Below are 17327 nucleotides of genomic sequence, written 5' to 3'. Positions count from 1 at the left end.
TATACTTAATGTAATGTTAACTTCTCCATTTTGCACATTAAAGTCTCGTTTAAATACACAAATATGTACAACACCACATATGAACAACAGTGCATCAAAGCTAATGTGCATTTTTTTTATACATACGGTCCTGGGGTCAATTATTTCCCCCACCTCCTAGCTGCGGAATCGTGCAAGCCGGCCAACTTCCAGTTTACAACGGGTGGGGGAGCTTACCAAGCAAGTGGTGATTCAACTGAGCAAGGCCTCACTAATGGACAGAAGAGCACTTGTTATTTTTTGAAATCCTAATTCAAGCAAAGCAAGGCTCTCCAAATGTTTTCCCATTGCGATCGCTGGCGGAAGATAACTATTTGTACAAGGGTTTGCTTGTTCCCAGGTTAAATTTGTAAATACTCTATTGTCTAGAGCTGGTGAAATGCTACCCAGCCCATTGTTTTTTTTAAACTGTTGCTTTATCAAGGACAGTAAATGCATTTTGGTCATTTCCAGAATTGGTCCTCCATCCTATTCCGCCCCCCTCCCCCACCCCCGTCCAAAACCCCTACCACTTTTTTTTGCAGTTTTTAATCACACCGGGCATCTTAGATTCCACCATAGATGTAATTACAATCTGCAACAATTGCTTCTTGGCCGTCGGCTCTTTCTGGCTGGTAATCTTGTCGGAATGTCAGAAGGCGGGAATAACCCTCTTTAACAAGAAACCTGGGAGAGCGGAGCCATTCTCTCCTTTCATTAGCTTCAACTGTGTTTGTGTGTGTTTGGTAAATTACCCTCACTTTTCAAAAGGTGAACGAGATCAGCAGATAATCGCGGCGAAAAGGGAACAGAATTTTCCTTCCAGTTTTGCCTTGTGCTGGAGGTCCCATTACTCTCCGCATGCCAGCCCATGAAAGGAATTGGTCTTAAGGTGTTCCCCATCTCCCTCTTCCCACCACCCCCTCCCCCACCCCTTTCAGCAGGTGCCACCCGGCTTAAACCGCGATTAGAGATTGAGTGAATATTACCCTCCCTCCAGCCCTCTTCCATCCGAACATGACTGGCATCATCCAGAGGGGGTTACTGGAGGTCGTGTGTCCTCCCCCCCTCTTCCCCCCCCCACCCAACCTCCAATCGTACTGAATGATCCTTCAGCAACTTGCATTGATATGATTCTCTAAAAGATGGGGAAAATGCGGCAGGCGATCACTCGTCCGTAGAGTGGGTAGGAATACGTGTGGAAGGACTAACCATAACCGTCTCTGGATTGCTGCGACCAGCACTGACTGGTTTGCACAGATTTGAAGGACTATATTTTTCCATCTCGGTCCTCTGTCTCTGCCAGTAATGTAGCCCCTTTTCTTGCTGGTAATATGACACCTTATAGTGTGTGATAATATCTGGGTGCAGAGGGGTTAGATATCTCCTTACAGGTAAATTGCAGGTAGTGTATTAAATGACTGGTATAGGAATAAATTACAGATAACATTCTGGAGTGTTTTTCCCCTCTCGTCTTCTCTCTCTCTCTCTCTCTTCCCCTGATGTTTTACTTGCAAGCACTGGTGGCAGGGCCACAACTATTTGAGAACATGTTCAATCGCGGCTGTGCTCCACCAAGCGACTAGCCCCGCGCTCTCCTCAAATACTCCACCCGGGAGGCTCGCTTTCCCCCCCTCCCCGGAACCAGGCCCACTCTGCTACCTGCAGCCGCACGACTCGACCACCATGTCCTCATACTGTTTATAGACAACATTGTTGCCTGCATCGATGTACAGGATGCTGATCGGACTCAGCTTGGTGGGCACGCAGCAACTCGGAGGCGTGGAGTTCGGGTCCATGGAGTTCATGAGCGTTTGGATGATCGCGTGGTTGGTGGGTTCAAGGTGGGATCTGAGCGGGAAGTCACACACCCCCTCGCAGTGATAAGCTTCATAGTCTAAGGGCGCTATTATCCAGTCATCCCAACCCAACTCTTTGAAGTTGACGTGGAGAGGTTTTTTACTGCACCGGGACTTGGATTTCCTGCCGTGTCGCTTCCCGTGGCGGCTGGTAAACGCGGTCCGTCTGCTCCTCCTCCTCCTCCTGGCTTGCAACTGGAGTTCGCCGGCAGAGCCCTCCGAGGATTTGATGTCCTCTTTCATCTCGCTGAAGAGACTCTCTCTTCTCCGAGTCCGAGTGAAAACCACCAGCAGGGCTCTTTCCTGGGGCGCCCTCCCCTTCCGACCGAACCCGAGTTGTATCAGGTCAACGTCCCGCTCGCCCTGGCCGGATGTCACCTTCAATTCAAAACAGAACTGGGCGGAGTGGGAAAGCTGAAGTGTCTCCCAGACATCAAACACCTCCCATCCTTGAGCATCGGACTGGTGAATGTGAAGGCTGCGGGACTGCAGCAATTTGGACGGCTGGCCCTCGCTCAGGCAGGAGTACAATTTCAAGTCGTACCGACCTGACAGCGTCTGTCGAAATTGCTCGGGCGTTTTCCTCAGCAGCCTCAGTTCGGCCCCGATTAATTCCTCTTTGTTCGACAAAGCTGCGACATCAAACAAATATTGTTGCCGCTTTAAATGTGAATCCACGGCATCGTCTGTAGAAAGAGGGGGGTGGAAAAAAAAACACAAGTCGGTCATTAAAAGGCTGGATGTAAACTGGAGTCGTTAGTTAGAAGGCAAGGGGATTTCTCTCAGTGAGAAAAGCTGATATTTTCACTTACGAATCTTATCACACTGACAGCCTCCGCCCCATTGGACTGAATACCAACAGCCCTCTTATTTTTTTTTAAAAAAAGGTTTATACCCTAAGTTACCAATAAAAAGGAACACTGATTTATATTCAGAGGGCAAGCGCCGAGTTACCTAACGCCCTGTTGCCCCATGAGTTCAAGGAATGTCCTCTTCAAGATGTGAAAAACGCTCCTGACGCTAATGAGATAGGAATCGCTAACATTGAACCGCACATCAGCGCAAGCACATAAGATTTAAAGTTACTTTCAACAGAAGCTGCACATTTTTATAGCTCGAATCTGCCTGGTTCGACATTTCTAGAGTAATATGCTCGCAAAAGACATGTTGTTGATGTAATGAACGCATTGCCATTTTAAATTCGGGTCCGATTGTGGGTGGCTTTTCAAAAGGCTGAACCACGTATTAAGGTTTTTCGATTACATTACCTACAGTGTGGAAACAGGCCCTTCAGCCCAACCAGTCCTCCGAAGAGTAACCCACCCAGACCCATTTCCCTCTGACTAATGCACCTATTGCTATGGGCAATTTAGCATAGCCAATTCACCTGACCGGCACATCTTTGGATTGTGGGAGGAAACCGGAGCAAACCCACGGAGACATGGGAGAATGTGCAAACTCCACACAGTCGCCCGAGGCTGGAATGGAACCTGTGACCCTCGTGCTGTGAGGCAGCAGTGCTAACCACTGAATCACCGTGCCACCCTTGTTAGGGGCACGGCAAAACAGGTTGAACCCAACAAAGCTTTCCCGGGACTTTTCTCAAACTCCCAATAAAATTTGTATATGACAACAGGTTATGAAGCTGGAACCTGACTATGACTTGGATTTCATATTTAAAGAGCCTAAGTTTTGACGCGAGTCTTTGTGGGCTGTTACTGATGTCCTTATCAATTTACTATTCCTGGCTAATTTTTCAGCTTTGAAAACAGAAATTGCCGGATGAGAGGTGGAAAGATCACTGGGCCCCAAACATTAACTCTGATTTCTCGCCACAGATGCTGCCAGAACTGCTGAGCTTTTCCAGCAGTTTCTGTTTTGGTTTCTGATTTCCAGCATCTGCGGTTTAATACTTCAGCTTCTTGAACAGAAATGGAGCGGCCCAGCATGTTGAAGTTTTCGTGCCTAATCCCTCTGGAAGTTGTGGTACTCTGTATTTGATATGTTTCGTTTGTCTGTGCCATTGCGGTTGAAACTTTGGAGATTAAGTGTTTCTTTATGGCCCATTCAGCAAAACACAACGCTGATTTGGGAATTCCCCACAGAAACAGCAGCCAACCCTTATCCAAATAATCTGCCGAGGTAATAATTAAAAGGGTGCAATTGTCTTTACCTCCCAGACATGGACATTGTGAATGGTCGACATTGCTAAGAGAAGCTCAGCTGGCGCTTTAAAAGGTCTTGCAATCCTAAATGATCAAATTATATCTAATGTGTATGGAACAAGGAACCTCCAGTATGTACACCTCCCATTTAAGCCATAGTACAATTTCTTATCCATATAAGAACATCTATCGAAGAAGTGTTTTAATATCGGTTGCAGATGTGCATTTTAACACGCAGCATCCCCCCCCCCCACCCCTTCCCCCACCCACAATCACTCCAGAGAAATCACTGCACAACCCCTTGTAGTCGGAAATAATGAGTCATCGCTCAGCCGCTTGCATGTGGGACGATCCAGTTAATCGGTATACAGGCACCAAAATGTCGGTCCTCCAAAAAATATCAATGAGTAGTGGTGCTGAGTTTATTTTACAAGAAATCACATTGGACTGAAAAAGTGAACTTACTTCTTTGTTTCAAAGACGAGTTTCTCCAGAACGTTAGTTTTAATAGCTTAAGGTTTAATTTCCAACACTTGCAGTATTTGCATCAGAAAGTGCTTGTGGGGCGGGGGGCGGGGGGGTTACAAGGAGGCAACACATTCATTACAAAGTAGAGTCAGAAGGTGTTCAGCTCAGTGTGTTGAAAATCAAAGCGTTGTATTTTTTAAAAACCCAACAGCTTCAGTTTTGCACTACATTTGAAACTCCGTGTAGGGATTTCCCCTACCCCCCCCCAATTTTAAGAACATTGTAAGAACTCGAACGACAGAAGTCTCTACTCCCTCAGTATCTGCTTTGATGACAGATATCAATGACGGATAGGGAAGCTCTCTAAGTGATATCACACAACAGCTGGATGGTTATACCGACATATTGTTCCCAGATTACGAGTACAATGCTTTTATGCATAAATTCTCGTCGCCGAATTCAAAATTTGTCGTTTATCTTTGCTGCTATTCAGAGACGTGATGGATTAAGACACCTGTGTACTCAAGCGATTCAGTCATTTCACTAACCCAACGTCCGACCACCGACCCCCAGCTGGGTGCTCGGTTCACTTGGACCGTAGGCATTCGAAGTGAAATGTTCAAAACCGAGACCATTATTATTGACAGGGGCACTTGTGTGTCATATTGGGGAATTGTCTGTGAGCCCTCCTTTCCAGAGAAGAATCAAACAATACCACGCAGACCGACCTCTGCCAATTTTAACAGATTTGAACCAGATGAATAATTCCATGTTCTTGTCTCCAATGTACACACTTTAATTGAGAAAGCACTTAACATTTCTTCATTCATGACCGGTGCCTGTCCGTGTATTCGTTCCCCATGTTTTCTAAATTAAAGAACCACACCGCCCCTCCCCACCCCATATTGCAAATATGTTGTTTGACGTTTATAAATCCAACTTCTCGTTTTATCGGGACCTTTTAAATTCAAATCTCCTCTAATTATTACCTGCACAATATATTTAACAGGCAAATGACACCAGAGTTTATTATAATTCCCAAGGAACAGTACTGTTAAGATTGATTTCCCCGTACACGTTCTCCCCATTCCCTCCCTCCTGCTCAGAGAGCCGTGGTCACCCTTCCTCCTGAAGTCTTCCTGTCATGATCAGGTTGGCTGACGTGTGGACCAGACTATGCGGCCAAACCGTGAGTGTGCATACATCAGGCAGAAAGACTTGTCAAGCTTTGTGAACCCAATTCATCCCTTCACTACATCAGTTCTGTCACGGAACGGAAATAAACTTCACTTTTAAAACAAAAGGATAGCTCCTTCTTGGTATTATAGAGCTATAGAGAGAGAAACATTCACCTTCACGCCGACAGTACAGGGGATTCCAGGCGCGGTATACTCCACATGGGCAATGGATTACATTTCCCGTGTGAATATCTGAGACGTTTTGTGTAAATCTACAGAAAGCCAGTGTCTGAGATGGGTATTCACAAAGAAACCTCCACCTGGCCTCTGTGGAGCACTCCGCTCATTCTAAACCAGAGCTTCTTCATAGAGTGCTGCATTGTCCTTCCCTGAATTCGTTTCAACTTTTTCTTTGAACGGAGAGGAGTAGAGTGGGGCTGAAGCTGAGTTAGGAACAGACACGAGCAGGGTGTGAACAGGAGGGTGTTATGTCGAACTCCTGGATGTTGCAGACTGTCAACAATAACTGTTTTGTAGTCTAATGTACCAATAACAAGAAGTATTTAGATTTACTAATATAAAAACAAAACTTGACAGGATATCAGAAAGATAGTAAGCAGCCTAATGATTCTTATTTTATTATTCCCAAATATGAAGATGTTATATTTTTCACTGTTATTTTTGTAACTCAGGATACAAGGTGAATTCGCAAAAACCCATGGGAAATATGGAAGCTTCAAGCAGAATTCAGCACATACGGCTGTAAAGTGTTGACACCTTACACATGACTAATTAAGGGATGGGACAGGTAGATCCAGCCAAATGACGGATGCCATGTACAGGTAATGGAAGATTGGCTCCAGGGAGCTGCCGCTGGCTTCTCCAAACACTGACCGCGCTATTTAGCGCCATCCACAAAGCCTCTCAAAGAGAGACAATGCGGTGGAAACAGGTGCTCCATATTCCAGTCCGTGAGTTTACCTCGGCCTTCTTTTGTCATGTTTTGAAGTGGGGAAGAAACACTGAACTGAAATGCCAAATAAGTGTTGTCCACTCAGACATAAAGACAGCACGCCAGACCCGCAGCACTTGTCTTGGTTGGGTTGAGTTGCTACGACAGGATTGGATTTAATAACTAAATTTACTTTCCAACCCCGGAGCGCAGACGACAGTCTGAAAATAATTAAAAGTGCCTTTTCGCTGCAGGTAAATTAACAGAGTAAGTTGTTCTAACTTGTAGTTCTGGCTACTGTACTCGCTTCGTTCTACGCGTATACTTAACATCTTCTATTTCTATAAGTCTGCCATTTCCCAGTCTATTTTCCTGACCTCACGCATCCCCCCAAGTCGGTAACAGGCGTCATCGTAAACACACGGTACTGCCCTTAAACAGCACACTGCGGTGAAATGGTTTCCCTTCTTGAGATTGGCTCTGGCCTCTATAGTTCTCCATCCAGCACAGGAGCGGACTAATTTAAACCACAAACCAATCTGCATTGTGCCAACATCGATTCTGGTCTCGGAGTGTCAAAGGATTGAATGGTGCTAACAAACACCGTGGAATAACAAAAGTTGAATCCCAGCAGTTAATCCTCGTGAAATCTTATATTAAACAAAATGGTGTATGTCGTTAACTTGCGTTGACAGGGAGGGAGATTTGTGAAGCTCTGGTTTACATAGAGTACTGTCAGATTTTATTTTTACTTCTACCCTGAAACGCTGGGAATTGTTTCAATATTACAACCCCCGTTCCAAACTGATAGAAACCGTAAACTAAATGCAGTTAAAATTATGCGCAGTAAATGCGAGATTAAAAGGAAAGCGACCTCGGAAAGAGTCATCTATTAATCTTTCGTCGAGTTTCTTCCGTTTAACCCAATTATGTAACAGCAGCGTTTCCATAAAATACACATCTTAAATATTTCTATAATGTACGCAAGGGCTTTGCTTACCGAAGGTTCACGTTTCGACTTGGTCGGCTGATGCCACTAATCGCGTGGATATCCCCTCTCCCTTCACTTTCCCTGAGCACTGTGTGATATTAAACTTAGATTGGAACCTTCTGTTTGAGCAGTTACTTTAAGCGTCTGTTCCACATTAGTGCCTTTTTTATATGGTCCTCAAACAAATCGAATACAAGGTCACCAAATAATTAACAGTTTCCAATTCCCTCTTCATCCATTAAAATACTTCTCTACTTATATTTCATTTCCCCAAAGTCTTAAAAGTTTGTAAAGACAACAGACTTCGCTTTCAGTTCTACGCATTGGTGAATTAGCTAAAGACATGGAGGGCTTCACTCTTCTGGTTAAAATACAACGTCACAGATTCTGAAAAAAAAACTCGCTGATATTTCAGGCTCTGCGGCTTCCCAGTTTTGTGTTAAACGCGGCTGTGTCACACTGCAAACGAAACCTGGAGCACATAAAGGATTTGAAATCCAACTAATGATGTCTTTAACCTCAAGCAGACAGATGCAGCTCTCTAAAGTAAACCATTATCCCGCGTTGGAAGACGCAATCGCAGATTCGATTATGTACTTCATTCACATAGTGACACACAACTGCACATTTTCGTTATCACCAGTGCTGTTAATGAGGCTGGTGAAAATCATCTTTTGATTTGTTAGATGTCGCTGGTAACCCCAGCGTATTTTCTTGAATTCCTTCCCCCCTAATTGTCATGTTGCACTCTGGAAGTTCTAATGCTGGGGTTACCGAGGCCAGCGCTTACCATCTGCGTTTTAATGAGTTACTTCATGTGCCAAGAGTAATTTTTCTACATTCAACTCGTTCTTGTCTGATCTTGCGACCATATCGAACGATGAACTCGCATACTTCTCCAGCCCAGTCCTTTACCACTTGCGTGTGTGTGTGTGTGTGTGTTTTAAAATGCCCTCTAGTCTATTAACTTATTTCTAACTTTGAGTACTCGGTTGGAACAGAAGCAGTCGATTAGAAGCTGGCACTGAAAGGGGTTTTTTTTGTTGTTAAAGAAATGACTTTACTTCGTTGCTAAAACGTCTGTTCAGTTCAGATCCAGCAATTAATGCCTCGCAAAAGTAGCGATCACGGAGGGTGGTGGGCAATAAAAGAAATAACTTTCAAGAGGAACGGAAGTGCTGTTGAGTTTTGGGGATTTGCCATTGGCTGGGCCGGGTCATTATGGGAGAACAGACAATATCTGATATGTTGTGACATGAACACTCAATTAGATCATTGAGTTCAAATACTCAAATCACTGTCTTTATGCAAAGCGACCCTCAGAAGGTCCCGCGCAAGGTCACAGCAGTGACACATCAAATCACATCAGCGAGACGGCAGAGGCTGTCAGCCCAGCCACTAGCTTTCTCTCGCTTGTTCACAACAAACAGGCCCAAGCCGAGAAACTACCGCCAAGTTAGACCCCAGTCGGCTTCAGAACCACAAAGCTGCCTCCCGCATTTGAACGAGGTGTTCCGTTTATGACGCCAAAGGAACTTAGCTTAAATAAACCTATTGCTTCATAAAGACAACTGTGAGAATGTTCCGGCTCTGAACAGGTTTGTCATCGGTTTCCAGTTAACAGCACATTTCCCAACATGTCCTGGACAGCCCAGACAGCCGCAAATTGATGTTCCTCAGAAATAGTTCAATCGAGGAAGATTGTGGTTTTGAACCAGTTTCCTGTGAGTAGAAAACCTACCCGCCGAGGTAAATGGGAAGAAGGTTCCAAGGGACGCACTGATTCATACAATCCTTTATAGGCTTCACATTGCAATCTTGAGACTTGCTTTCTGATTTGTCCCAAAAACCAAGATATCGATTCGCCTCCAGGGGTCTTGCTCTGTCGGTAACAGCCGCTCTGTATATCTCGTGTGCACCCTATGAGATGGGCTGTAGGAATCTTCCCCCCTCGCCGCACTGTCCTGAACATGCCCCTGCTCCTTGTGAAGAGTTGCGACTAATTTAGATTTTGTCGCTCTCACCACTTTCGCAATCACACAAGGCGGACAGTGAGCGTGGGCTCGAAAGATAAAGCCGCGGTTGACTTGAGTTGCTTGGGGCTGTTAAAGAGGGATGATGCTGAATATCCATAAAACCGGTCTTTCTCAAACCTTCTGAAATATCAGTGAATCTCTGAAGGTGGTTTCAGACCTCTGTTCAGGTGCTCGGAGAGCTTAACCAGCTCCTCATCTCCAATCCTGAGTGCTTACCCTTACTCCTGGCACCATTCTATTTCTGGTTCTCTCACTGGGAAACACGGCGGGAATAACCTGACCGGACAGGTGGGCTCTGCGCCAGCCAACTGAGCTCACCCCAGAGTGAAGCCACACTCAAAATCTTAAAGACCATGCACCTGGAGCACCCCTCAAGGCAAGCGACGCCAAATTAAAGATCACAACGAAATAAATTAAGGTGAGTTACACAGTTCCCTTTCCAATGGCCAATCAATTGAACGAAAGTTGCGGGCGGTGGGGGAGGTAGATCAGTGTTCTGCTCCCGTTCAACACAGAACACCAGACAGGTAATGCCAAAGGAGGGTCTATGTCACGGATAATAGGGCAAGGACAGCATTTACAACCGTCATTAAAACCTAACATCAATTAGCATGTTATTAGTCACAAGTAAACGTCAAGCTCGGCTCCAAAAACATTTCCTCATTGTAACCAGTTCTTGAGGGAAAGCAAACCTGCCTGGGCTGTAAGGGAGGTGTGGTTTTGACATATTGAGAAATGCACCGTTTAACCGTGAACCGATTATCAACCTGTTCGGAACGTGCAGCTTTTTCACAGTTTTTAGACAGTAATCAGCTTTATGATATATCAGTCGATTCACACCCCCGTGTCACACCGCCAGCTTAATAGCCGCGGAACCAGCTTCTGGCTGCTGGTTTCACCACCCCCCACCCCCCACCCCCCCACCACCACCACCACCACCAATCTGGTGAACAAACTCACAGGTTTCAGTCTGAACAAAAGCCATGATTGAACACGATCTTTCCGCTTCACGTTTTGGGATGAGTTGTGAGGACTCACAACTGGTCTGACTGTTTGGCCAAGTGTTTTAGAGTATGGAGCAGTGCGTGCCGAGGGAAATAAAAGGACATCAACTCCCACAATGCGTGTGGATCGCAAGGCAGGTCATCCTCATATCGCAACTGCAATGATAACGCTCCAATAAATCCTGGTGTGGAGCTGCTTTGGACCCTGTTGGTTTTAAGGGTGAATTGTAAAGCGTTTTTCAAACTATTTTAAAACCAAGACACGACAAAAGCAAAGACCGTAGGAGGAGGAGGGAGTTACTAAAAAGTGGTCTTCGTTTCCACAACATCGTACGTTTTAAGTGCTCTCTATTGTCTCTGAACTCCCCCCCCCCCACACACACACACACAAGAAACCATCCAGCCCCTCTGATTTAATTTTGTGAAGCTAAAATGCGCAAGAAATTGCCAGCAGTTGTCTCTCTCTCTGTGCTCAGTAACCCACTACAGTACTGGATTCCAGATGTGCATAAGCCGTTTCTGCAAAGTGGTTTACCGCGGACACGGTGCGGCCAGTTTAAAAGATACCATACACATCACCTAAAGATATGAATTTTCGACCTGATGAACATATAAACAAGGGTCAGACGGACGCACGACCCGGTAAAGGAGGCGGCTGGGGGTGTTGGGGTTGGACCAACCTTCAGCTGTGTCCACGAAGCCGGTGATGGCGTTGGCTGCAGACCTGGAGGAAGCTCGCAGCAAGCTGGCGTTGGTCCCGAGTCTCTCGGCCGCCGACTGAGCCGTGTAGATGGACATCATGAAGTGGTGAGGGACCACGCTGTGAGTTCGGCGGCGGCGGCGGCGGCGGCGGCGGTGATGGTGGTGGCTCCGGGCGGCGGGCGGACCGTTCTCCTTCACCAGCAGCAGCTTGCTCGCCCTGGTGTCCGTGTGGCGTCCCGGGCCGCCGCTGAGTCCGGTCCCCGGGGAGGAGGAGCCGGGAGCCGGGGACAGCGCCGCCGTCTCCACGCCCTGTAAATCCCACCAGCAGCAACAGGTGACCGAGCAGAGGAGAAGGGCAGCGGCTCGCAGCGCCTCCATCCCGCCCGCTGCGGGATGTGACAAACCACTGCCGCTTCAGGCGCCCGCGTCCTTTCGACTGGGTTTGAATTTAGAGATAGAGAGAGAGAGAGAGAGGGAGGGAAGGAGGGAGGTGGGGGGGGGGGGGAACTGAGACGGGAGTGTGTGAAATTAAAAAAAAGTGATGGGGGGGGGGGTTTAAAAAAAAATTGGAAAGCCACTCAGTCGTTTCTCAGCAGCAGCGCTCGGTCTGCCCGAGAGCAGCGCTCCGCCCGCCCCCCCATTATCCTCCCTCCCTCCCTTCCCCAGTCACTCACTCACTCACTCACACTCTCTCAGAGCCCAGCCCCGCCCACTCGGCGCGCTGCCCTGCCCCTCACCGATCCCTCATTGGCCCAAGCCCAGCGCTCTGCCCTGCCCTACCCGGTCACCGCCACCAGGGGGCGGGGAAATTATCCCTCCCCACCATTCCTTCGCCCCCCCCCCCTACCCCAACCCTCAACTTAACTCCCACCACCTACCTCTGAGGAAGGGGGGGGGGGGGGGGTGGAATTGCAGATGTTTCCTGACCTAAAGCCCCTCCCAACCCTCCTCATCAAGATTAAGCAAGCAGACCTCTTCAGTTTCCACAATCGCCACCCACCCCCCTCCGCCAATACCCACATACACATCCCCAGAAACACACTCTTTCAATCCACTCCATACCTTAACGTTACACCAGACCGTGTCCGTTCGTCCAAAGAGGTCCTTCCACCGTTCACTCAGAATATGTAGTTCTGTTTTGGTTTGTTTTGCGGGGGTGTGTCATGCATTGGTCAGACTGTTTCGACGCGTGTTTGTATGTTAAGCGCAGAACGAAATAAAAATGTTGGAATTATGAATTTTGCTACCAACGTTTCAGGCAACTTTTTTTTGAAAAAGATGTATGACGTGAATTTACTATAAAATACTTCACAAACATGCTAAGATAGGCAGGAGTTAGACAGAAACATTGATGACCTATTTCAATGAATGGTGTTCGTCACTTGCTCCAGAGATGGTCCCTCTAAAGTATGTATAAAATGATACGACACGAGTGTTACATACTGGTGCATTGCTAGAACGTGATACATGGGATTCAAGTTTAAGGACGTATATCAAAATAACTTGAGGGTCACACCAGTGCAAGAATATTCTATGTGTTGAATAAATGCAATTATCCCAGAAAAACACAAACCTAATGAAGGGCGTGTGCATTTCGCGAAATGAAGTATGATTTTCAGTCACTGATGGCTTATTTAAATAAACTGTAAAAACACTTCAAACGCTTTCTCTTTTATATAAACTAGCTTCATCGATATTTATTTCATTGTTCTGGAAAGTTTCTGAAATACTTTGGTACAAATGTAAATGACGAAGATAAAGCAACAGTTTTATACTACAGTAGACAGGTTCGTACAATAGATAATTCATTAAGATCACATTTATATTTCCTCCAATACTGACGAGCTAACCATTGTACATTCAAAGTACATTCTAAGGGTTGTTGCGAGCATAGGTAAAGTTGACAATGTGTAAAACATTAAACGATTCCTCCATCTGGTGGCAGTACTAAGCAGTAGTGCATCAAATATTTTGTAACTTCGGTATGGCATAGCCGTTCCTACGCTTATTCCACGAAATTAACAGTGAAAATAATGGCGATTTTATTATTTTGTGCAACGGTGCTTGTCTTAACTAATTTCATATGATCCTCCAAATGAGTCACCGTAACGCTGCAAATTGCTACAACTTATCCGAAAACACGATATCCACTTGCTATTTCAGAAATAACCGTACATATAACTATCGCAGACTATTTAGCAAGGACATCGTCCAACTACAAATTCTTTTTACTTAGTATTTTACCTTTTCACATTAGGTTGCCATTCTGCTGTCCGCTTATGCTGTTTGAAGGAAAATGCTGATTCATTCATTTACTTTTGAGTTAAACAATATAATTTATCGGGAATAGGTTGTATATTTGACCATTCTCCCATTTTGATGGAAACAGACAATATAATTGACATCTACCTTTCCGTGAAAACTGATGAACAAAGGAAAATTTAGAATAAATACTGAAGGCGGTGAAAATACTCTAGTGGTCAGGGTGCATTTGGATTAATGCGGTTATTATTAATGGTGGTATTGAAGAAAATGCAACCCGTGTTTCCAAAAATCCTTTTACTGAAAGAAATGCTTTTTCTTTGTCAAAATTAAAACCAGCAATTACATAGGAAATTCATTTTTTAATACAAGTTCAGTTTTGATACGAAAAACAATCGACCATAATATATTAGCAATAATAATTCTTTAATCCGTCCGGTATTTTATCCACTTTGTATTAGTGGAATATAGAATGAAATGGTTGAATAACAACTGAGAGCATTGTCGAGGCATTGCATATATTCAAGCTAAGCAGTGACAGTACTTATTTTCCAGGCAAAAATATGTCGAAGACTAACATAGATAAAGACAATCATTTTGACACTGGAAAGAGATTTGGCACCACAAAATGTTGAAACATTTTCAATTCAATGATTGTATTTGATTTTGGATTCTTGATTTTTGTTTTTTTTTTAAACGTCTCAGAACCATAAAAATGTAAAATAAATAATCAAGTATTTGGTGTAAACAGCATCAGTCATTTCTTGTCATTCTACTAGTTAATAGGTTTTATTGTAGCTGCTTAATTTCTTCATCTACAATAAATATCTATTACTTGTGCACACTATGCAATAATATGACAATCAGATTTCCAGCAACTGGCCAACTTCAAATTGTCTAATATTCATGTGAATGGGAATGCTGCTTGGACATTGTGCCAGACATCTGCACAATTTGTACATTCCTGCCATAGTTCTAAAACAAGTTTTAGTCTCAATGCTATAACTATTTGAAATTGCAAAAACTAAATAGTACAAATAAGCATGCTGAATACCATAAATAAACTAACATAAACTTCACTTAAAAAAGAGATCTTGCCTTTGAGGATAGTCATCAAATCATTGTAATATCAATGCTTTGTCATATTTACCAAATACCAAATAGGCATAATTCTTAATTAACATAGAAATAAGAAGTGTAAGATGTTAGAAAGATGTCAGGCAAATAAAATATATCTAAAACAGGAGGAAGTGAAGTAGAATGTGAAAAAGAGAAATCAGTTCAAAAATTGGCCAAAATAATTAATACACTACCTCAGACTGCCAAGACAAAAATATAAGAGGCTGCTTATGTATTTACATTGAGCTTGGTTTGGACAGTGTATCAGGTTAATGAAGGAAATTTTTGAATTGGAATGTGATGTCTAGATGAAGTAACAAAGAACTGAAAAGCTACCCTAACAGACAAAATGTACATGAATGCAAAGCTGATACTAAAACATAAAGTGCTAGAGAAACTTAGTTGGTCTGACAGCATCTGTGGAGAGAAAGCAGAGGGTCCCTTCTTCACTGAACTCAAAATATCAACTTTGCTTTCTCTCCACAGATGCTACCAGACCTGTGAAGAATCTCCAGCAATTCCTGTTTTGTTTCACATTTCTCGAAACCACAGTTCTTTGTTTCATTATGAGTATAAAGTTATCTCCCAGTCTGCACTTGGATTTCCTGATGCATGAAATACTGCATCATGAGTAATATATTAGATTAGAAGAAATAAGTGTTAATCATCACCTCATACAGAAATTAGTTGGGCATTGAACATCTGTCTGGCCAGAAATAAATGGACAGGTGTAGCAGCTTCAATAACTTGATGAGAAAGTGCCTGGGAAGAAGAGGAGTGGGGGTGGTGGGAGTGAAAGAAAACTGAACAAGAGTGTTGTGGAAGGAATCTGTTCACAGGTTATTAACCTCATTAGGTGATTCTTTGTAGTAACTTCAGCAAATGTAATCTGCAGCCTTTACCTGTCATTCACCTATCCCCTTTGTTTTTATCAGCCATTTAATATGGTTTGACTTTATTTTCAGTATAAGAAAGAGTCTCTATTAAAATGTTAAAACTTGTCTTTTCCTTTTCAGATGCTGGTGAATCTATTATTTATTTCCAGCATATTGCAGGATCAGCCTAGAAATATAATTGAGCTCAGGTTTCTTCCTCCAACTATCAACTACAATATGCACAATATTAATGAAAGGAAGCTCACAAGTTGAATACTAGAATCGCAGACTGCAAATGCATTTTTAAAAATGTACTTTCCACAGGCAGGGATAGGAATTTTGTATTGTGAGGTGTACATCTTCATATCTGTCCATAACTGCAACAATGCAATTCAACCTCAAATTACATGTGATTGTACTTTACCTGACTTAATTCAAAACTTCCCTTTACCAGAGGTAGAAGTTAGTTTATTTCAGATTCACTTTGCTTTGAATTATGACTGCTGGAACAGAAATAATAAAATTGCTATCAGAATTCATGTAGGTTGAGTTTCTTAGTGTCATTCAGAACTACATTATAACTAGCATTTTTACATTTTGGGAGTTATGATTAAACCACCGAGCTAATTCATTGATCAGCAATAAAATACATTATATTTGGATGTGGATCAATCCTGTTTAATTAACTGATAATGAAACATGTTGCTTTTAAAGTAGATTAAGACAGTCTGTGCTTTTGTGGTTAGCGTGTTTTTTTATGTTTCTTTTCCTCTTGTCTCCCACTGTAGATTATATTTCATTTCTAACTCACAAGATACATCTATCCTGTACCCCCAGGCTTCTATAAATGTCTTCTTGATACTCAAAATATTTTCCTTCATTAGATTCACTAATGACATGTCAGTCATCGTAAGATTGTCACTTTCTAATTTGACCATGATGTCGCAGAGTTCTGCACAGTATCCTCAGTAATCATTTTAACTAAGTAAAGGTGTGAAATGGAAACTTTTTACAAAATGTTCTGCCAATTTTGAAAAGATAAGAATGGTCTTAGAAGTGCTGAAGATATATGAATGTCTATTACTGTTTTATGCCTACACAGCTATGTTATGTTTTAAATAAAATTGGCAAAGACTAGAATCTTGACCCCAGTAAAATACAATTCAGTCAGAATGCAGAGTTAACTAGGCCTGGACTGTATCATACAGTTAAATTCATTAGTCATGCTCAGCAGATTTGCAGTGATATACAATAATTCATCCTTATTGACTTATTTATAACACAATACCAGTCTCTGAAACACAGATGAATACATTTGTTGACTTGCTGTTTGACATTGGGTAATTGACCCTCTTCTTGAGAAAGTAAAGACTCATGAATCTTTCAAAAATAATGGGTATTCTGCTAAATCCTTTCTTTTTGTAATGCTAGGGCATTCTTGTTATGGTGGAATGGAGATTACACTTAGTCAGTGGGGAACATTGTATCAATTGAAAGAAACACAGCAATGAATGCATTTGCTCCCTCCCGAGAGTGGAACTCCATTCCGCTGCCAAACTGCCAAGCTATTATTTTCTAAAATTAGTCCCAAGTTAACGTTTAGGACACATTAGAATTCCACGTAGATGGCAGCTAAAGATAAATTAAGTTTTGCAATAACATTTCTCAACTAAGGTATTGGACTAAATTGTGACACAA

At 43.4% G+C, this 17327-nt stretch overlaps 1 protein-coding gene across 1 annotated transcript; it reads right to left on the bottom strand.

Annotated features, from left to right (window-relative positions):
• Positions 1-963: 963 nt before the first annotated feature.
• On the bottom strand, positions 964-11845 carry LOC140477032 (growth/differentiation factor 6-A-like). The gene is made up of 2 exons (XM_072570182.1): positions 11352-11845; positions 964-2563 (listed from the first exon to the last, which is right to left on the bottom strand). The coding sequence occupies exons 1-2, from the start codon at positions 11749-11751 to the stop codon at positions 1677-1679; spliced, it is 1287 nt and encodes a 428-aa protein (XP_072426283.1). The 5' UTR covers positions 11752-11845; the 3' UTR covers positions 964-1676.
• Positions 11846-17327: the final 5482 nt, after the last annotated feature.

This window comes from Chiloscyllium punctatum, chromosome 5 (assembly GCF_047496795.1).
Source record: "Chiloscyllium punctatum isolate Juve2018m chromosome 5, sChiPun1.3, whole genome shotgun sequence".
In the NCBI taxonomy this organism is placed as follows: Eukaryota; Metazoa; Chordata; class Chondrichthyes; order Orectolobiformes; family Hemiscylliidae; genus Chiloscyllium; species Chiloscyllium punctatum.
Note: the sequence above shows the minus strand (reverse complement) of the source record. Positions and strands in the feature narration are given on the sequence as shown.